Below are 22,551 nucleotides of genomic sequence, written 5' to 3' on the forward strand. Positions count from 1 at the left end.
AATGTCTTTAGCTGAACAAGAAAGCATGCGTGATCTCTGCTTGCGGGAAAGATCTGGTTCTACGCGTCACCAGTATACCTCCACCCATATCCTTTCACCCCCAGTCAGATGTCTCCACGCTCTGTAGCCAGCTCTCCCCCCACCGCAAAGCTACCAAGGGGTGGGGCTATTAGCCTCACCCCGGTTTTTGCCCTCCAGCCAATACTCGAGAGAATAGAAGAGAGGTGAAGCTGCAGCGAGGTCTCCGCCCCTCGATCCCGCTCAGCCAATCGGAAATGAGTGGGTGTGGACTTCCCCCGCTGATCCCGCCTCCCCAGCTCGGTAATTTAGAGCCGCGCGCCGGGCGGGAATGTAAGATGGCGGAGTAGCAGCGCAAAGCGGTCAGTATTAAGTATTTGGGCAGACTTCGGTTCTGGTCTCCGCAGCAGCAGTGATCGCTGAGCGACGAGCGCCTAGGATAATTGTTCAAGATGCCGAATATCAAAATCTTCAGCGGCAGCTCTCATCAGGACTTATCCCAGAAAATTGCTGACCGCCTGGGCCTGGAGCTAGGCAAGGTGGTGACTAAGAAATTCAGCAACCAGGAGACCTGGTAAGGGCGAAGTTGGGACCCCAACAGACCTCACCTGTTTAGCAGGCAGGAGCTGTGGGGGATGGGGCCTCCGCGTGAGTTCCGGGGAACTGGGGGAAGGGGGAAAAGGGGCTGCTTTGGCGAGGGTGCTGTTTCCGTTATTTTACCTCTTGCGCGGGAGGGTCACGTTCATTCTCACCGTGTGGTGGGGTGGAGTCAAGATGGATCGTGAGGCGAAGCTGCTGGGTTTGAAGGCAGGGATGGAAGACCCAATGCAGTGATAGTGGCTGCCTAGAGCGAAGGGAGGGGATGGACGCTTAGCCTCGGCTGTGGGGACACGTGGCTTTGTCGCTTCACTGTTGAGCCGCCCAGGCTGGACTGGATTCGCTTCAGCTCTTGGACTGGTGTACGTTGGATAATGTACCGCGTTCGGAGCCCCCCGGTCTGTATTTTAGAATCTAAGAAGCAGCATTTTAATTTGAAATGGTGTCAGTCTGGTTTGGTGTTGAGGAAATTGGCATTATGTACTGAGGGCGCGAAAATTATTACTACTGACTTCCCTTAGATTGACAAGCGTTGACTTTCACATCTTTAAAATCATTAATCTCCCAACTAATCGGAACCATCCTTAAGTTAAATCTAGTTGATCGAATAAAGTGATGACATTAATTCTGCACCCTTGATCATTGGCATCTCGGCTTGAGTCATCCCGAAAGTCTTAGGGAACCTTAGTTCTGAATTGGATCTTTGACCTTTTACCCAATGCAGCTACTGGTACATTAGCATATTTTTCAGTAATTGTCTATCCTGGAATTACCCATTTCTTATCGCTATGTGCGAGAATTTAGGGTAAAATTTATACTTGAGTGTTAAATAATTAAAGACAGGTAATGCAGTGGAACCTCTGGATCTAACAGTGCATTAACATTTGACTTTCTTTCATTGTCTTGTTCCTTTCCCCTACTTGCAACTTTCACATGTACCATTGTACTATTTTGGGGATAACTTAATTACCTGCTTCTTTCAGTGCCGCTGCCAGCTAAATGTAGAATATTCTGGCTTTGATAGGTTATCCCATCAGTTGTTATCCCATCAGTCAAATCATAGCACTGCCCACAGCATTATTGATACATGTGTTAAGGGTAAAGTTTTCATCTAATGATCAGTTAAATAAGATTACATTGAACACTTTTCCTTTTTTTTTTTTTTTTTTTTTTGTACTGGGGATTGAACACAGGGGAGCTTTTTATCACTGAGCTACATCCCCAATTCTTTTTTTTTTTAAAGTCAGGATCTCACCAAATTGCTGAGATTGGCCTCCAACTTGCCTTACAAATTGCTGAGAGTTACTGGAATTACAGGTGTGCATCATCATGCCTGGGATTTTGGCTTTCTTCTTGAAAGTGATTTCCAACTGTAATTCTCCCTATCTTTTTAGACCCAGTTGATATAAAACTTTTCATCTGTAGTTGATAGCTTCTTCCTGGATTAGTGTGCTGCTGATTGTAATGCAAATGATAGCGCAAACACTTCCATCTGTAACCCGGCAATACCTTAGTCAAAAGAGGTTTGCAAGCTGCTATCTGTGGCTTTCAACACACCATTATGGCTCAGGGGCCTTACTAAAGAAGACAAAACCAGACCAGACTCAGAGTAGCAGCATAGCTAGGGGACAAGAATGTTATTCATTTGGAGGTTTTCTTTGGGCCCTCTGGTTATTAAATCCATTTCCTGTGCTTTCTGGAAAAATATGAAGGCTATTTTCTCCTTGTGTTAATCTCTTCTGCCCTCTGCATAATGTACCATAGCAGAACAGGAGGCTGTATTGGTGTGGTGGTGGGGGAACAATTTAGCTTCCTCCTGACTGATTTAGATTAAGCCTAATGTAGATAATTGCTGATTGGTTACTTTCCTTCTTTCTGGCTTAATCATTATTAGCGTGTGGTTCTGTAGATATTCTGAAATTGGCCCTGAACATAAAAATGTTTACTTTGGAGATCCCTTCCAACAATCTTTTTTTTTTCCTAAGCTGCAGAAATTGTATCTTCTGCTCAATGAATCTTGGAATCTATAGGTATTGGATAGGCCAGTTCACTGCTGTGGGTCATCAGATGTGAGCCTGTGCTCAAATAAAATAATTTTTGCTATTTGCTAGAATTTGGCAAAATCTCTGCTCCACCTTTTTGGTACCTAGGATAGAACCTAGGGGTGCTCAACCACTGAGCCACATCCCCAGGTCCTTTTGTAATTTTTATTTTGAGACGGTCTCACTAAGTTGCTGAGGCTGGCTTTGAACTTGCAATCCTCCTGTCTCAGCCTCCCAAGCCATTAGAAGTACAGACACATGCCACCAGGCTCAGCTAGAATCTTTGCCTTTGTGAGCAGAGTATTTTTCTTCCCAAATCAAGATAATCCTTAGTTATTTAGGAAACATACATTTACATAGGAAACATACATTTACACAGGAAACATACGTATATTTATAGTTTATGAGTGCATGTGTATATACCCACACATAAACATAAACGGGTTAAAAGTTAAGGTGCTAGAATTAGAGAACCTGAATTGAATCTTTCTTTGTCTTGGTAATCTCTTCTATAAAACATTGTCCACCTATAGTTAACTGTGAGGATTAAATGAGATAGGAGTAAAGTTCTTAGGACATTGTTCAACACATAATAAAACAATAAATGCAACAATAAATGTTGGCAAGGAGGAGTGGCAATGGTATTGTGCAAAATGTAGGATATATAGCAGGTAAAAAAGAATATATCCTTCACAATTCCACTACCTGAGATAAACTGTTCATATCTTGATTTATGACCACCAACTACTGAGCCATATCCTGGCCCTTTTTATTTTTATTTCAAGACAAGGTCTCATTGCTGAGGGTCTTGTTGCTGGCCTTGAAGTTGTGATCCTCCTGCCTCAGCCTCAAGTTGCTGGGATTATAGGCGTGTGCCACGATACCCAGCTACATTTTCAAAAATTGAAGTCATTGTTTAAAGCTTTCTTTATTTAGTGACATTATGAATGGATTATTCCTTTAAATTTTCATATTATTAGCTTAGAATAAATCCCAAGAGGAGAATTACTAATTTAAAGGGTATGTACCAATTTTCAGGCTTTGGATACCTATTGTCAAATTGTCCCCCAGAAAAGTTGAGCCAAACTTTTCTATTTGCAGTCTCATCAGCAATAATAGCAACATTAATATTGAATGTATAGCTAAATGCTTAAGAAGTGCTAGTTTCTGTTGGGTTTATTTGCTCGTGCCTGTAATCCCAGTGATTTGGGAGATTGAGGCAAGAGGATCACAAATTCAAGTACAGCCTTGGAAAAATCTCAGCAATTTAGCCAAACCCTGACTTAAATGAAGAGTACTGGATGTGTAATCCAGTGGTAAAAGCACTCCTGGGTTCAACCCCCAGTACCACAAATAAATGTTAATTTCTATAATAAAGCACCTGAATGCTATGAGGAACTATTTTCTTTCTTTGTTACTGGGTATTAAACCCAAGGGTGCTTAACCACTGAGCCACATCCCCAGCCCTTTTTATTTTTAATTTTGAGATATGGTCTCACTGAGTTACTGAGGCTGGCTTTGAACCTGCCATCCTCTTCCTCAGCCTCTCCAGCTACTGGGATTTTAGGCATGTGTCACCGTGACCAGCAAGGGGAAGGTTTTAACTATGTTTGCCTAAGACTTGTATTCCCAAGTATTTTGTACATGTCAACACCTCCATATTCCAAATTCTTGAGATTTTCTTAATAGCATCTACTTCTAAGATTCACTGTATTTCCTTTTTGTGCTGTTTCACATTCAATGCCAGTTGGAAGCACTTATACCAGATACTAAATGAAAGGAGGGAAAAGGGTAGTTTTCTCACTTGTTAGCTAGACATAGTCTTCTGGCCTCCTTGAAAACCACTGGGAGAATGATTGGCCCAAGGCCTTTTGAAGTTTTTGCCTGTTAACTAGAGGGAAAGTATAAGGAGTTTTACCCTCTTGCTTACCGAACTAGATCTTACCACCTAGTAGATTTTATTAGAACCAAATAGGTTTTAGGCATAACTGCTATTTATTTACTGTCACAATTTACTTGATGAGATTTAGAAGAAACCATCAGAATAGTGTTGAGCCAGTGTGGTGGCCCACACCTATAATCCCAGCAATTTGGGAGATAGAGGCAGGAGAATCACAAGTTCAAGGCAAGTCTTAGCAATTTAATGAGACCCAATCTCAAAATAAAAATAAAAAAGGGCTGGGGGTGTAGTTCAGTGGTAGAGTACTCCTGGGTTCAATGCCCAGTAGTACATACAAAGAAAGAGAAATGTTGATTTGGAGGGTTACTTAGGATTGAAACCAGGGGTGCTGTACCACTACACTACACCCTCAGCTCCTTTTTTTTTTTTTTGTATTTTGAGACAGTGTCCCATTAAGTTGCTGAGGATCTCACTGAATTTCCAAGGTTGGCCCCCAACTTGCCATCCTCTTGCCTCAGCCTCAAGTCACTAGGATTGCAGGTGTGCACCACCATGCAAAGCTTAGTGTTGAGATTTTTAGTTTTTATTTCTGGTATGAGGGATTGAGCCTTGGGTCACCTTACCACTGAGCTACATATCCAGGCCTTACTGTCAGTACGTTAATTTTTACATAATGAAATACTTTTTCAAGTTGCTAAATTTGTGCCTTGCTCTAACAAACATCTTTTGCTGTGGGTAAGTTTTTAGTTTTAAGTTTGGCTTTGGGAAATGGCTGAACTGTGGGTTGCTTGTTAAGTGATATAATTATAAAAAATGGTTCTTGTGACTGTTGGATGGTGAGCTGATAAGTGAATTTTAAATTTTTCAAGCCTTTAATGTGATGTTAGAATATGTAATTATTAAATAACCATATTAAGATTATTTATCAAAGTTATGTTTAGCAGATGTTTAAATTGGCAGTGATAATTTTATAACTAAATACCCCACCTGCTTTCAAGAAAGGATTTGAAGTGTTTTTCATCATAGTCAAAAGTACAATTTTTTTTAGATATCAGAAACCTTATAGAACAAAGGGCTATAGTAATGGTGTCAAGAACTTGGCATGGCATCAGGGCTGGAGTTGTAGCTCAATGATAGAGCACTTGCCTAGCTTTGTGAGGCACTGGGTTTGATTCTCAGCACCACATAAATAAATAAAATAAAGGTCCATCAACAACTAAAAAAAATTTTAAAAAAAGAACTTGGCATAGAATGATTATTGAAGTTTAATGTTACTTTAACTATATGTTTTGGCTTCCTGGCAGCTAGGGATAAAGGTATATGCAGTGGATTATATAGTTTTATTTTTATAAAACTCTAGAGACTTATAGGTACAAAATCCTAGGAATTTCATGGGTAGAATCTTTTTTTTTAAAAAAAGCAAAAACACTATGGATTGTATCCAGGGGCACATAACCACTGAGCTACATCCCTAGTCCTTTTTATTTTTTTATTTTTTAAATTTTGAGACTGGATCTTGCTGAGTTGCTGAGGCTGACCTTTAACTTGTGATCCTCATGCCTTAGTTTCCTCAGTCACTGGTATTATAGGTGTGTGCCACCATGCCCAGTTTAGTTGAGGCATTTGTATAGCAAGATAAGCCACCATGGTCTGAGAATGTTCTTTTCTGCTCTTACTTGACAATAATAAAGCTTTAAAAGCCTACAGAAATAGTTAAGCGGGGGCGGGGCGGGGGTGCTGGGGATATAGTATAGTTGGTAGAGTGCTTGCCTCACATGCGTAAAGCCCTGGGTTCAATCCCCAGCCCCACCAAAAAAAAAAAAAAAGAACCATAGTTCTCTGATACCAGATAGAGGACAAATTGACTTTGTTGGGAATCAGTGTGCCCAACTGTCATTCTGTCCCAGGAAAATGGGGATCTTTGTCAAGGAGGTTAGGGGTAGAAGAGGAATGAGCAGGTTTAGCATTTTCTGAGCTTTGAAGTCCCTCAATTATTGAAAGTACTTGTGTTGCCAAAAGCTCAGTCCTTGTCCCCATTCCAATCCAATAACAAGGGCATGGTTTTGAGAAAAAGGAAAAAGAAGGTTTATTGCTTTGCTAACAAAGGAGAAACACAGGAAACTCCTGTCCCAGAGGCTGTGATTCTGCCCATCAGCAGGAACAGGGTTTTTTGTTTTTTGGTTTTTTTTAAGAGGTGATTCAGAGAAAATGAGTTTAGGAAGGAGAGATGAGGATGAAGAAGTTTAGGGAAAAAGAATATCAGGGAGGAGAAGTTTAGGGAAAAGAAGATTGGGAAAAAGAAAAAAATATGTAAGTTTCAAGGCCACAAGGGAAAGAGTCAAAACATCAAGTTACACTTGATTTTTTGTAACAGGTTTTAACCTGTTACACTTGGTTAAAACCACAGTTGTGTACCATAAAACAGAAATGCCACTTTTAGCCTGGAGAGCTCTCAAAGGGATGTGTTAATAGTAAAGAAGATCTGAGAAGTCCCTTACATGAATACTGCCTCTTACTTGGACCTGCCACAGTGAGAAATGTACAGAACAGGAGGTATTATTTAGTCATATCCACTTGAGTTCTTTTTGTTTTATTTTTACTTATTTTTTAGTCCTGAGGATTGAACACAGGGATACTTTACCTCTGAGCTACATCTCCACCCCCATTTTTTATTTTTTTATGATCTATTTGGATTTTGAAGAATGTTTTCAGAAAGCAATTTTGGTATTGGCATAGTTGATGTTGCCAAAATATTAGAGGATATGTATCCTTTTTTTTAATTAATTACTGAAAGTCACACAAGGTTCATATACAAGTTTCAAACATAAAGAACAGAAAATGGTATAATGACCCTACGCATATCCTTCACCCATTTCAATAGTTATGAATCAAATTAAGTATCCATAAGTTAAAAAAAAAATACACTACTATGTCAAGTCAGCCACATGGAGGTCCACAAAATTACTATTGTTGTTTGTCTTAATATCACTAGTTAAGGACCCGTCATCAAATTCTTTGTTACTATATCATCCTGGTGGTACCATCAGATTGTAATTCTACCCCCAAATTATATAAATATGAGTATCTGAAGAAGGGCATGGGTGGACTTGTCAAAACCTTTTAAGGAAACATGATCCCATATGCCACGGTGGTATATGCCTGTAATCCTAGCAACTCAAAAGTAAATGGAGGGGGGCTGGGGTTATGGCTCAGCGGTAGAGCGCTCGACTCGCATGTGCAAGGCCCTGGGTTCGATCCTCAGCACCCACGTAAAAATAAATAAATAAATAAAGTTTTTAAAAAGCCAGTCATTAAAAAAAAAAAGTAAATGGAGGCATTCACTTCACTTTTATTCAAAAGTGAATAAGAGGCAGCCTAATCCTGAAGGGTTTTTGTTCATTCTTTTTTTAAAAAAATTTTTTTTTACCATACGATTCATTTTTATTTTTTTTTAGTCATACATGACAGCAGAATGTATTTTGACATATAATACATACATGGAATGTACATACATCAATTATATTGTCTATTCTATTCTGCTGCCCTTCCTATCCTCCCTACTCCTCCCCTCCTTTCCCATCCTTTTCATTCATTCTTCATGTCCTACTGGCACTGACTGGCTGATGACACTGGTAAGTAGTTACTTACCTTCATGGAATTTACATTCTAGTGGAGGAGACAGATGATAAACAGATCCACAAATAATAAGATGTAACAAATTGTGATGAGTATTCTGAAGGGAATAACTAGAATGATAAATAAAGTAATCCTCCCCAGTTATTTTCTTAACTTTATTATGGAACATTTCAAACATAAAGAAGAGAAAATGGTATAATGACCCTACGCACTCCTTCACCCATTTCAATAGTTATCAATTTATGGCTGTTTTTTTTTTTTTTTTTTTTTTGGTACTGGGGATTGAGCTCAGTGGCACTCAACCACTGAGCCACATCCCCAGCCCTATTTTGTATTTTAGGGTCTCACTGAGTTGCTTAGCATCTCACCGATGCTGAGGCTGGCTTTGAACTCATGATTCTCCTGCCTCAGCCTCCCAAGCCACTGGGATTATAGGCATGCACCACTGCGCCCAGCTATGGCTAATTTTGCTTCCTCTTATTAGTCTTCCCTCACCACGCTCTCATGATTGAATTTTTGAAGCAAATAGATATTGTCATCCATATATATTTCAGTAAACAAAATAGTATTATCATGCCTAAAGAAATTGATAGTAATCCCTTACTGTCAAATAAGTAGCCAGAGTTCAATTTTTTTTCTCATAAAAATGTTCTTTTGTTTTAGTTTGAATTGGCATGCAAATAAGGTGTATATATTGCAATTGATTGATAATTTTATTATTAGTTGTTGATGGACTTTTATTTTATTTGTTTATATGCGGTGCTATCAACCAACCCAGTGCCTCACACATGCTAGGGAAGTGTTCTACCACTGAGTTAAGTCACATTTAATGTTTTTTTTTTTCCCTGGTACTGGGGATTGAACCAGGGACACTCTACTACTGAGCTACATTATTCCCCAGCCCGTTTTATTTTGAGACAGGTTCTAAGTCACCAAGGGTGGTTTTGAATTTGCATCCTCCAGCCTCTGTCTCCCACATTGTGGCAATTACAGGTGTGTTTCACTGTACTCAGTTCCAGTCACTATTTAAAATCTTACTGTTTCTATTGATATCATACTTGACAAGAAGGTCAAGTAGGCTATTTTGATTGGAGACCTGAAAAATGAGTGAAGTGGTTTTGAGAAGAGCATTCAGATAGTGGAAAGAAGTGCAGTCTGTGAAGTAGTAAAGGGTGTCTTCATGGAATATAAAGGAAGAGAATGTGACTGATCCCTGATAAGCTTGGAAGAAAATACTTTGAGATGAGTTATTTCTCAAATTAACTGTTTAAATTGGATTTCGCCAGGTTTTCTCACAGTATTATAGCTTTTCAGAAAATAATACAACTGGACCTGGTTCTTTTGGCTAACCACAGAAGTGTGTTTGTTTTTTTACACTTCTGTGACCTCAGTTTTCATTGAGGGCTGCAGTAATGGTTTACTCAACTATGCACAAGGTACAATCACTTTTTTTTTTTTAAAGAGAGAGAGAAGAGAGGGGGGGAGAGAGAAAATTTTAATATTTATTTTTTAGTTTTCGGCGGACACAACATCTTTGTTTGTATGTGGTGCTGAGGAGCGAACCCGGGCTGCACGCATGCCAGGCGAGCGCTCTACCGCACGAGCCACATCCCCAGCCCACAATCACTTTTTTTAAAAAATGAGTTTTGAGAAGGGGAGGTGGTGTAGCTCAGTCCTAGAGCACTTGCCTAGCACACATGAAGCCCTGGGTTCAATCCCTAGCACTGCAAAATAATTGAATTTTGAGGTAATTGTACACTTACATTCACCTCTAAGAAAAAAAAAAAAAACAGATAAAAGTATACCCTTTACCCAGTTTTCCCAAACTTGTTTTTGTTTTTGTTTGTTTGTTTTGAGACAGGGTCTCTCTCAGTTGTCCAGGCTGGTCTTGAACTTGCAATCTTCTGCCTCAGCCTTCACAGTAGCTGGGATTACAGGTGTTCACCCCTGAACCCAGCACCTCTGTTTATTTTGATAGAGGTTTCTTTCGGGATGCCCTTTAAAGTTTTATTTGGGGAGTAAACATGAGATAAACATCATCCTGATGGGCATAATAATAGTGGTCAGTTTCTGAAACCACACAAAAGATAGTGGTGAGAGTGCCATAAAAATATAAAAGTATGCATGTTGTATTTAATAATAACTACATTGCCTTTTAATTTGAACAGGATTGAACTCAGGAGCATTCGACCACTGAGCCACATCCCCAGCTTTATTTTGTCTTTTATTTAGAGACAGGGTGTCACTGAGTTGCTTTAGCATTCACTTTTGCTGAGGCTAGCTTTGAACTTGTGATCTTACTGCCTCAGCCTCCTGAGCTGCTGGAATTAAAGGCATGTGCCACCACACCTGGAGTGAACTGAAGTTCTATTGTTCAGTAGGGGTTTTTAACAATTCTGATCTATCCCTTCTTTATACATATACACATATCCCTACCTTACCTTGAGGATTGATTGAGGTGGTGTGTGTGTCACTGGGGATGGAACCCAGGGCTTTGCATGTGCTAGCCAAGTGTTCTAACATTGAGCTACGCCCCTAGCTCCAGATTTTTTTCTTTGAGATCATAATTTTTTTTTCTTGGCAGGGACCCAAGTATGGGTATTAATTTTTGTTATGATAAAATATAGTTGTACTCCACTATTAGACTTACTTCCTATGGCATTGTTATTAAATAAGACTTACTGATTGGACAAAAATACAGTTGTTACAGAATGAGATCAAGGACCACATCTGCTTTATTCATCTTTGTATCCCTAGCTCCTAGCACAGTGACCAGCATATGAGCATTTAATATTTATTGAGCAAATTGCCAATATGGTAGAGGCAGTACTGTCTTCACTAGAAAGCATCATTATAGAAAGAACAGTGGTGATTCATCCCTTATGATATTTCTACTTTCATTTTGTATGGATTATATAACAGTCACGGGTTCTATGTCAAATCTGTCTTTACATTGCATGACCACCTCCTGAAATTACTTTTCCAATTATTTGTGAATACTATAAAGTTAGCTAGTGTTTTTCATGCTATGTCACACATACAAACTTGTAATATTTGTGTAGTACATGGCAGTTCTAGTGTAAGAGCTCCTTCTTGGGATCTTCCAGAGTCTGAGGGGATCAATATCCACATGGCTTTAACCACTGATAGCATGCTATCAGGGAAGCTGTTTTTTGTTTTTTTTTTAAGACCTTACTATCTATCCAAATACAGTATCGTGCTTAAAAGTCTTGGGGAGGGGTACTGGTGATAGAACCCAGGGTCACTCTCCCATTAAGCTACATCCTCAGCCCTTTTTATTTTTCATTTTGAGACAGGCTCTCCTTAAGCTGCTGAGGCTAGCCTTGAACTTACCATCCTCTTCAGCCTCCCAAGTCACTGAGATTATGGGCATGCACCACCATGCCCAACTAAAAATCTATTGTTTTATCTTGCCTATCTTTCTCTAATTTAGTGTGGAAATTGGTGAAAGTGTACGTGGAGAAGATGTCTACATCGTTCAAAGTGGTTGTGGTGAAATCAACGACAATCTAATGGAGCTTTTGATCATGATTAATGCCTGCAAGATTGCTTCAGCCAGCCGGGTTACTGCAGTCATCCCATGTTTCCCTTATGCCCGGCAGGATAAGAAGGATAAGGTATGTTCAGAATCTATTTGTGTGTGTGGTGCTATGGATAGAACCAGAGCCTTTGTACATGCTAGGTATACACGCTACTATTAAGCCACACCCCCAACCCAGAGTCATTTTTTTAAAGCAGGGGAAGCAGGAGTATAGCCTAAAATTTAAAAAAAATTCCTTAACTATCAGATATATATATTTCGAGGTATTTTAAAGTCACATTTCCTTAGGTATTGCCCTGTCTTCACAATAGGTATATAGTGGTTTTGTGTAAACCAACACATTTGTATTCTGTATTTCATTCAAATTATGCATATGTAACTTTTCCATTAGCTTGCTGTATTTTTAATTCTATTAATCAGACTAATTACCAATCCTGTGGAATAGAATATACACACACACAAATACATACATACTCGGACTTTAATCTAAGGGCACTTTACCAGTGAGCCACATCCCCAGCCCAGGTTTTTAATTTTTTTTTTTAAATTTTGAGACAGGATCTCAGTAAGTTGCTTAAGTCCTCACTACATTGCTGAGGTTGCCCTGTAACTTGTGATTCCCCTTGTCTCAGCCTCCCAGGTCCCTGGGATTACAGGTGTGCACCACTGTACCCAGCTGGAGTGGAATAATTTTTAAACTATATATGGTGTGTATTTGTGTCCCAGCTACTCAGGAAGCTGAAGCAGGAAGATTCTTTGAGCCCAGGAGTTCAAGGGCAGCCTGGACAACATAGTGAGAGCCTGTTTCGAAAAAACTATAGTAGATTTCTCTTAACTGTCATATAGTCAGGGTCTTGGTTGTTACATCTTCATAAAATATGAAGCCTATTTATATGAATACTTGGTCTCATATAGCTCTCTTATTTGATATTATTAGAGGATGAGGTATACACATAAAATTTTGCAAGGATGTTGTAATTAATGCCCAGCATTAACACACAGAACTTGGGAGAAAGGCCAGATATTTTTATTACAGCAGAGTGTAGAGTAAAGGGCAGGTGCTTTAGGGTGTAGCAGGTATACCTTTTACTTAATGGAGTTGAGGTTGCTGGAAAACTGATCCCCAGATGAATAAAGTGATGATGTAATTTACAAAGGAAACAATTTCCATTCTGTTATATATCTTTGAATTTTGATATTTTAGGTTTACACAGGCATGGGTATGTATGTAAGAAGATTTTTAAAAAATATATTTATTTTTAGTTGTAGTTGGACACAATACCTTTATTTTATTTATTTTTATGTGGTGCTGAGGATTGAATCCAGAGCCTCACAAATACTAGTCAAACACTCCACTGCTGAGCCATAACCCCAGCCCCAGTATTTAAAAAGATTTTAGTAAAGTTGTTTTTTAAAAGATGTTTTGAGTTTGCTGAGTTTGAAAATTGAACAGTAGAAGCTTTTGAATAGGCTGAAAATATGTATAACCAGTGAAATGATAATCCTGGAAGCAAGGAAGATATTTTATTTACTGAAATGTATATCCTCAGTTGGGAAGTGATGTTTCACTTAGCACATGTTCTTGACTATGATACACTCAAAGTCAATGGTAGCAAATTCCTGGTAGCACAGTGACTTAAACAAAGTAGATACACAATAAATAAATGTTTCTTGAAATGAATTGTATTTCAAATTGGCTTTTTTGGTTTTTCTTTTTCTTTATTCCCCTCCTTTTAGAGCCGGGCACCAATCTCGGCTAAGCTTGTTGCAAATATGCTGTCTGTAGCTGGTGCAGATCATATTATCACCATGGATCTACATGCTTCTCAAATTCAGGTATCAGTGGAAAATAATTATCAGGGATAATTATCTTGCCTTTCTAAGTAGAAGGAGTGGACTGATAATGCTCAACACTGCAGAGAGCCAAAAACTTCCCAAGTATAGCTCAAGTAAACTAGATGCTGAAAACATTTTAAATGCATTCACTGTAAGCACATCATCTTTACCATCTTTGCCATTTGAAGTGGATAGACAGGGAGGCAGTCTGATATTATAGGTATAGCCTACACTTTAGGATCAGACCTACTTTGAATACTGGCACTTATAATCACTAGCTCTGTACCCTGGGCAGTTTACTTCTGAACATACTTTTTCATTATTATAAAATATTAATTTCATAATATAATGCCTGGCCCATGACTGGTGCTCAATAAATGGAAGCTGTTGTTATTCTCCCTGAGGATTCAGTCTTAAATTTAGAGCCACAGATATTGGAACCTAACTTTTCATAGAAACTCAGAATGAAGGAAGTAGATTACTATATTTATTTTATACTATTTAAAGAGACTTCCAAATCATTGTCATTATCCCATGGCAACCAGCTGAGATTCATAGGTACCCATGTTACAGAAAAGGAACAATTTAATTGAGAAATACAACTAATTTTTATCAACTAGAATCAACATACATCTTCTGATTTCTAGTTATCCTGTAGGATCATTTATTATAGTTCCCACTAAATTTATGTATCACAACTTCTCTAAGTAGTTTACCAAGTGCCATGAAATAGTACATATTAAACTAATGAGTACACACCATGGCTGAACAGTTCTTATGGTCTTGGCTAAACTTGGCTGTTCTTCACAAGGGTTCATTTGTAGTTCTTGCATTCAGTTGTGGGTTGGCTGAGGGTTGGATTGGCTGATCTTGGTGGGACTCTCTCAGCCAAGATTTGAGGAGGCAATTTTTATAATCTACCACACTGAGAATGCCTTTCTATGTTTGAGTGTTGCAATAAGGCATTCTCTCTATGCAAGTTATTATTTTCTTTTTGTTATCCATTTGCAAATGGAAGAGAAGGAAAACGAAGCAAAACTGACCTGCCTTCTTTCTCCAGGGCTTTTTTGATATCCCAGTGGACAATTTGTATGCAGAGCCAGCTGTCCTGAAGTGGATTAGGGAGAATATCTCTGAGTGGAGGAACTGCACTATTGTGTCACCTGATGCTGGTGGAGCCAAGAGGTATGGTTGAAATTAGTATTCTTCCCCATGTACTGGGAAAATCTAAATGGCAGTTTTAAGTAATATCTAATGTTAGATATAGTTTTACTATCCTTTTATTGACCCAAATTACTACTTAGAAGACAAGTCAGAAAAGGAGACCTAAATAGTTACCATATTGCGGACTTGACTATAACATTAATAACTTGGCACTGCATGGCTAACAACACTGCAAAAAACCTATCTGAAAGGGTAGGAAATTTAGTTTTCTGTTGATTGGCAGCTGCTATTGAACTCCATATTAATGGATAAGTGAGCTTTTACACCCTTCTAATAATGCTGTTGGTTAGACCGTTTTGATCCTTGGGATTAAAATATTAAGCAGGGAGGAAAATAAAATATGACATTTTTATTTAAAGCCAGGACTTTAGAATTTTAAACTCATTGCCAGGGATTTCCATTTATGGTGCTTTACAGCTCACATGGTGCAGACTAAGAGCTCTTGCTTTTCTTAGTGGATTACTTATAGTAATGCATTCAGAATTATGGCACATGTTCTTCTTGATGGAGAAATAGAATGAAGAGCTCCAAAACACAGATGATTAGGAAAAGCTAATTCAGAACTTTTTAAAAGCCATTCAGATCTTTAGTGACATCAGGCATGGTGATACACACCTTTAATCCCAACAGCTCAGGTGGCCTAGGCAGGAGAATCTCAAATTTGAGACCAGCCTCAACAACTTAGTTAGGCCCTAAATATAGTGAGACCCTGTCTCAAAATAAAAAAGTAAAAAAGTGCTACAGATGTTTCTCAGTGGTTAAGCACCTCTGGGTTCAATCCCTGGTGAAAAATCTTCAATGACTATTTTTCAGCAGCTTCTTTATTTTGTTACTTCAGTGGAACTGATAAGCTGAGAACTTAAGTTCTGTTATCCATCTGGTGTGTGACTTGATAAGCTCCATTCAGTCATTAATTACCCTCTGCTATACTGGAGAGAGTGTATTAAAATCCCCCAACTGGCAGTTGTCATAGGCACTATGGTCACATCTTGCCAAGGGACTTAGAAAATAATCACATTTTAAAGAGTTAAGCAGGATTTTCTTGTCAAAGTTGGGTACAAGAAACTGCCTTAAGCAGATAATTTGTTGCTCTTGGTGATTATTTTCATCATAATCACATTGTAATAATGGAATGTTTTCGACGGGGCTAGCCCTTTTGCTTTGACAGGGTTTGGGAAGTAGATAGGGTCTACTCCCTATGTACTGTGCAATTGTTATCTGCACAGGAGTTCTTCTCTCAGGGATGAGAGATGTAGGATACATTTTCTAACTCTTTTTTCCTTTGTTGATTAATGAATATGTTGGCCAATGAGTATAGATGGTTTGGGACACTTAAAGTAATTGATTATGCATTTGCTTCAGATAATCAATCATTCCGAGTAAATTGGTTACCACCAATGTTATGTGCCTAAGCAGTAGTAATGGACAACTCAGGGTGTGGCTTGTTTAGGTCAAGGTACAAATGTTGCCTAGAGTTATGCTTCAAATCTTATTATACGGTCACAGGTTCCCCCTTTTCCAGTAGAAATCTAGATATGTAACCATAGTCACAAGGAAATAGGATATAATATTATAGGTTAATCAGTGCTACACTGAAAAGAATAAAATAACCCAAAGCACAGGCCTTTGCTTTGTGTATGAAAAGATGACAGTGTAGCATGAATGTACATGTCACCAGGGCAGCCCAATATTATTTACACCAAATGGCTTTGTATTTGAGTGACTTAGGAACTATATGGTTACCAGTCAGACTTATCTAATACCCCACTTTCTTGCTGTGGTTTGTGTTATATTGTAATAAGGAAAAAAATAATAATTGTATTTTTATTTAGAGATAGTTTAGCCTGTACAGTGAAACACCCAGTTTGTATGGTTAATTGATATAACTTTTTTTCTAGCATTCATAAAAGAAGTTCCCAAGCTTGGTGTCCAGGTACAGTTGACACTGACAATTGGTGGATGTTTTGCCACCATCACAAAGGGGGCCACGAGGGCACAGGCATTGGAACAGGCTGGGCACTGCTCCTTTCCTGCCAGCTTCAGGTTCACATCTCATATCCACAGGCACTGGTGTTCTATAATGGAAATGGGGACAATCTGTACACTCCTGCATTGGTTAATAAAGTCTTCTCTCATCCCTTTGTTACAAATCCATTAACTAAGTGTGCCTTAGCATTATACTACTTCCCAGGTCTCTCCCTTACCCAGAATGAATGGTTACCAAAGTGTGAGTAACATTCCTAAATTGCCATTGGGATAAAGGCATTAGTCCATACAACCCAGTTTGTGTTGAGAGGTCATCAATGATAGTTGTTTTCTTTTAGCCCTAGAAACTGTTTAGTTTCAGTGATTATTCTCCCCTAGAAAATCAGCCCATTCTCTTTTTGTATGTGTGGTGATGGGGATTGAATCCAGGGTTTCTCTTGGTCTAGACAAGTGCCCTACCACTGAGCCATACCTCCAGTCCTTCCAGCTCATTCTTTAGTCTATTTCTTTTTCTTTTTCTCTTTTTTTTGTCTTAGAAATCTTATACACTTGTGTTTAACATTGAATATCTCTTATTTTGCAGAGTGACCTCCATTGCAGACCGGTTGAACGTGGACTTTGCCTTGATTCACAAAGAACGGAAGAAGGCCAATGAAGTGGACCGCATGGTGCTAGTGGGAGATGTGAAGGATCGAGTCGCTATCCTTGTGGATGACATGGCTGACACATGTGGCACAATTTGTCATGCCGCTGACAAGTGAGTACAGAGTTGGGAAGCTGGTGGTTAGAAGTAAAAAAGCTAAGCTGGGCATGGTGGTGTACTTCTGTAATCCCAGCAACTCAGAAGGCTGAGGCAGGAGAATTGTGAACTCAAAGCCAGCCTTGGCCACTTAGTGAGACCCTATCTCAAACCAAAAAATAAAAAGGGATGGGGATGTAGCTCAGTGGAAAGGCATCCCTGGGTTTTTAATCCCCAGTACCAAAAATGTAAAAAATAAAATAAAAAGCTAATAACTGATATCTGAATGCCTTCAGCCTGCCAATACTTTTTGGAACTGAATCAAAAAAGATAAGTAGCTTTGGAAGGTTTTCATAAGCCTAGGCTTGAATTATAATAAAAATTGAGTACTCTTTTTTTCCAAATTTTCTTAGTTGTAGCATTGTCTGTATAACAGTACACAGTTTCATCTGGTGTTTTTAAGTCTACAATTCAGTTGCATTAATTATAGTCACAATGTTGTACAGCCATTATAGCTATTTGTTTCCAATGTGCTTTTCATTTCCCTGAGTACTCTACTTTTGGTGCTAGGGATTGAACCCAGGGGTGCATTAATACTGAGCTACATCCCTAGCCCTTTTTATGGTGGGTTTTTTTGGGGGTTTTTTGGTTGTTGTTGTTTGTTTTTTTGTTTTTTTAAGGCGAGGTCTTGCTTAGTTGCCAAGGCTGGCTTTGAACTTGATCCTCCTTCCTCAGCCTCCTGATTCACTGGAATTAACAGGTGTGCACTACTGTACCCGGCTGCCAGTCACTAATTTCTCACTTCCCCTGTCTGTTTTATACAGTACCTCTACACTTGATAATCTTTCTAAAACTATGGCCAGGGTCAATCGCTTCTCTCCTGCAGAATCATAAGTGGCTTTCCACTGTTTACAATCCAAACCACTATGAACAGCATTGTTTCTTATTTGGTACTAGGGATTGAACCCAGGGATACTTTACCACTGAGCCACATCCTCAGCCCTTTGTATGTTTTATTTGAGACAGGGTCTCACAAAGTTGTTTAAGGCCTCCCTAAGTTGCTAAGGTTGGCTTTGAACTTGCAAACCTCCTGCCTCAGCCTTCCAAGTAGCAGGGATTACAGGTATGTGCCACTGTGCCTGGCTATTTTACTTCTTAGAATGGTTTTTTAAATTCCTAAATGTCTGTACCTGGCACATAATAGGTATGAAAAAGATTCCTGGCTTGGCTCCTTGAGTTTACATTTATAAAACCCACTTTATCCTTGTATTTATAAGATACTAATTTGTGTAACAGATCAACTCCCTGAAATGTCAATGGCTTAATATGGTAGTTTCTTTCTTGTCTGTGGCACTCTCCAATACAAGTATTCCTGATTGGACTCATTTTCTGGGACCCAGACTCTTTCAAACTTGTGACTATTTCTTTTAACATGTGGCTTCCAAGATTTTGCTGGGAAATATTTCCATTTTGGCTAGCTAGAAAAGAAAAGGAGCACAGGGGATTACCCTTGAGTGATTTATTAAGTCCAGCCAAGAAGTGACTTAGTGCAGATTTCTCTTCTTGATATGGACAGAATTGTGTCCTCCTAAAATTCACATGTTAAACCATAACCCCAAATGTGATGGTATTTGAAGATTACTTTTGGGTGGTATTTCAGGTTTAGCTGAGGTCTCAAGTGCAGAGCCCTCATGATGGTATTAGTGTTCTTACAAGAAGAGAACACTGGAAAGCTTTCTGGCACTCTGTGCATGCGCTCAGAAGAGATCCTGTGTACACACAGCAGGGTGGCAGCCTCTTACAAGAGAAGAGATTTTAGAACGAAACGTACCCTATCTGTACCTTGGTCTTGCATTTGCCAGCCTCTAGAACTATAAGAATTACGTTTCTGCTTAAGCCACCCAGTCTATGAAGTTTTGCTATGGTAGACTAATACACCTTTTCTCCCTAACTCAGATTCTATAATAGTGAATAAGATTAATCCAAGTCATCTCTCTTTTTTTCCACTAGACTTCTCTCAGCTGGAGCGACCAGAGTTTATGCTATCTTGACTCATGGAATCTTTTCTGGCCCAGCCATTTCTCGAATCAATAATGCATGTTTTGAAGCAGTAGTGGTCACCAATACCATACCTCAGGAGGACAAGATGAAGCATTGCTCTAAAATACAGGTGAGAATAAGATTCTTGCAAAACAAGATTTCATCTGAGTGTTTAGGGGTGGTTATATATGTTAAATTAGGTCTCTGGATTCGGAAGATCTCCTTTGATCTTGAAGTTTGTCCATTATCAGGATCTGTGATCAAAAAACACCCGTTTCAAATTCAAATTGCTAGACCTCAGAACCTAGAGGATAGAGCCTAGGATTCTACATTTTAACAGGCTATTCCAGTGATTTTTTTTTCTTTTTTTTAGTACTGTGGATTGAACCTAGGTATACTCTACCAGTGAACTAATGTAAGCCCTTGGCCCTTTTATTTTTGAAACAAGGTGTCACTGAGTTGCTGAAGCTAGCCTGGAACTTGTGATCCTCCTACCTCAGCCTCCTGAGTTTCTGGGATTATAGGTGTGTGCCACTGTACCTGGCACTCCCAGTGATTTTTTTTTTATTTTTGGTACTGGAGATTAAACCAGGGGTACTTAACCACTGAGCAACATCTTCAGCCCTTTTATTTTTTATTTTGACACAGGGTCTTGCTAAGGCTGGCCTCAAATTTGTGATCATCCTGCCTTAGCCACCAGAGTTGCTGGGGATTACAGGCATGGACTGCCACACTCAGCACTCCCAGTGGTTTTGATGCACATGAAAGTGTACAAGTTCATGCTTTACACAAACCCTATTTATCTTACTCTTAACTATTGTGTTTTGTTTTTGCAAGACCACATGTTTTATTACTAGATGTAAAAGACATAAAATTGTTCTATCAAATTACTGTCAAATTTTTTCAAACTTGTACTCATTTTTGTACATCTTTTTAGGGATTTGGACTAAATTAAGACTGGCACTGGTCTGTAGTTCACCATTTTGGATTTCAAAATGGCATCCCACCATCATTTTGAGCCCCAGTGAGAGTTTTTCCTCCATTACTAACATTTGACTGTTTCCTAAATGGGTATAGTAAAAATATTGTTCTGAATAGTAGCTGAGTATGGGCTTATGAGGAGGGGTGCTCACTAGATTACTCAACAGTGGAGGCTTCAAACTGGCCAATCAGCTCTGTCCATGTCTACTAACCTGGTGCCTTTCTTGCCTTTCTAGGTGATTGACATCTCTATGATCCTTGCAGAAGCCATCAGGAGAACTCATAATGGGGAATCTGTTTCCTACCTATTCAGTCATGTTCCTTTATAATAGAATAACTTGAGGCTTTTTTAAAAATAAAATCAGCCCTACTCCTTGTTTCCCTTAGTATTTGATGACAAATTCAGCAGAAGACCCAGCTTGCTCCAGTATAGCTTTCTACATCCCACATCATGTAAATGAGGGTTTATTGTAAATTGGGGGAAGACAGATTGAGATTAACTGCTGGGATTTCTTAACTGCATTGTCTTCCTTAATGATTTTGTGAACCTTGCAGCTTTAACTAGAGTTCAGCTGCTTCAAGATCTCAGACTTTGAGGGTGTTGAATAAGGCTGTTTAGATGGTTGGGGAAGCTCAGACTTTGCATGTGAATACTTTGGGGATTTTTCTTTGTCAGAACAACTAGCCACAAAGCAGCCCATGTGTGACAAGTTTCTCCAAGATCTGTGCTAAATCAAGAACAAGAGCCCTCAAACCTATTCTCCTGAGCAAGCACCCTGTTAAGGCAGGAGCAGGCAACTCAGCCTGAAAAAACTGTTGGGTGGGATCCTGAGAGGGGAGGGGGTAGCACAGTGCAGCAAATGTTTCTTGGGAGGAAGAAGCCTGATTCATTGTCATCTGCTTGACCATGTAGCTTGTATTCCCTTTGTACCTATTCCTTTCTATGGCTTTACAACTTCAGCCATTTTGACCTTTTCCTGGCCAGATATCCTCTTGGGCCCAAACAATCATTGTATCATAGTCTTCTAGAACACAGACTTGCTTCTTGCTGTGTAATTGCTAACATTCACATTAGATATTTTGCTGTAGCTTAACCTTCCTTAGCCTACTTCCACCGTGGTTGTGGGTTTTAGGTGGTATACTAGTGCCTTTTAATTTAAGTATTTAATTTTCATCTTTCTTCCTGGAATCTGTTTGGCCTCTCCAATGACCTGACATTTCTGTTAAAAGTTTGATATTAATTGTCTCTTGTAGAAGAAACTAATAAAGTGTCTATGTGTGTGATTTTTTTGGGGTCTTTATCTTCCGTCATGATTCTCTGCTGATGGTTTGATTTAGATGTCTTGCATCCAGTGATAGCTCCTGTTTCTTTGTTTCCCAACTATTTTTGCTACCTTGTTTTAAGCCAAGAGAAAACAAGGCAACAGCTTTATTCAACTGTAAGACTTTTTAAGATATTCAGAGCTTACTGAGAACTAGAGTCTAATTTTGTGTAGTGAACCTGAATTACACTGCTGGATCTCTGGTTCTTATTCTGGGGACCCAAATTAGGTATTTGCTTATAGGAGGAGTGTTTTATGATTTATTCATTTTGAACCAATTTTGCCAAATGTGGTAATTTCCCTCTATTCATCAGTGGTGACAGATGTTTGGCATTTAATTTCAGCCCTTTTAAATAAAAACTGTTTTGAGAAGGTAAGTGTGCAAAATTTAAGAATGCATTATGCATTCCAGAATTTTAAGTTCATTTCCTTGTGTATCATCAATTAAGGGTGCTCTTTTCCTTTGTGAAGCACTATGATTCTGGAGCTTGGTGGAAGCCTTGATTTTTGAAGCTTGGGCCTGCTTTTATTTATTATGTTTATCCTTTTGTTGAATATCTACATTACAACTAGCTTCTCTTTCTACAATTTGAGGGACTGAAGGGACTATGATTCCCTTGCCCACTTCAATCTCAAATGTTTGCTCTGGAAGAAGCTGAGATGAAGCA

The 22,551-nt window shown here is 39.0% G+C and overlaps 1 protein-coding gene across 1 annotated transcript; it reads left to right on the forward strand.

Annotated features, from left to right (window-relative positions):
• The first annotated feature begins 323 nt into the window (after positions 1–323).
• On the forward strand, positions 324–21,845 carry Prps1 (phosphoribosyl pyrophosphate synthetase 1). Its single transcript, XM_046420863.2, has 7 exons — positions 324–592; positions 11,648–11,831; positions 13,493–13,591; positions 14,652–14,776; positions 17,385–17,558; positions 19,551–19,710; positions 20,798–21,845. Exons 1-7 carry the CDS (start codon positions 471–473, stop codon positions 20,888–20,890), a joined length of 957 nt encoding a protein of 318 aa, XP_046276819.1. The 5' UTR covers positions 324–470; the 3' UTR covers positions 20,891–21,845.
• Positions 21,846–22,551: the final 706 nt, after the last annotated feature.

Source organism: Marmota monax, unplaced genomic scaffold, assembly GCF_021218885.2.
Source record: "Marmota monax isolate L192 unplaced genomic scaffold, Marmota_monax_Labrador192_F-V1.1 WCK01_AAM20220418_F8-fsc00050, whole genome shotgun sequence".
NCBI lineage: Eukaryota > Metazoa > Chordata > Mammalia > Rodentia > Sciuridae > Marmota > Marmota monax.

Coding starts and splice junctions, on each gene's coding strand:
- Prps1 (XM_046420863.2), top strand. CDS start 471: ATGCCGAATATCAAAATCTTCAGCGGCAGCTCTCATCAGGACTTATCC. Junction 11,832..13,492: donor GGCAGGATAAGAAGGATAAG/GTATGTTCAGAA, acceptor CCCTCCTTTTAG/AGCCGGGCACCAATCTCGGC. Junction 14,777..17,384: donor GATGCTGGTGGAGCCAAGAG/GTATGGTTGAAA, acceptor CTTATTTTGCAG/AGTGACCTCCATTGCAGACC.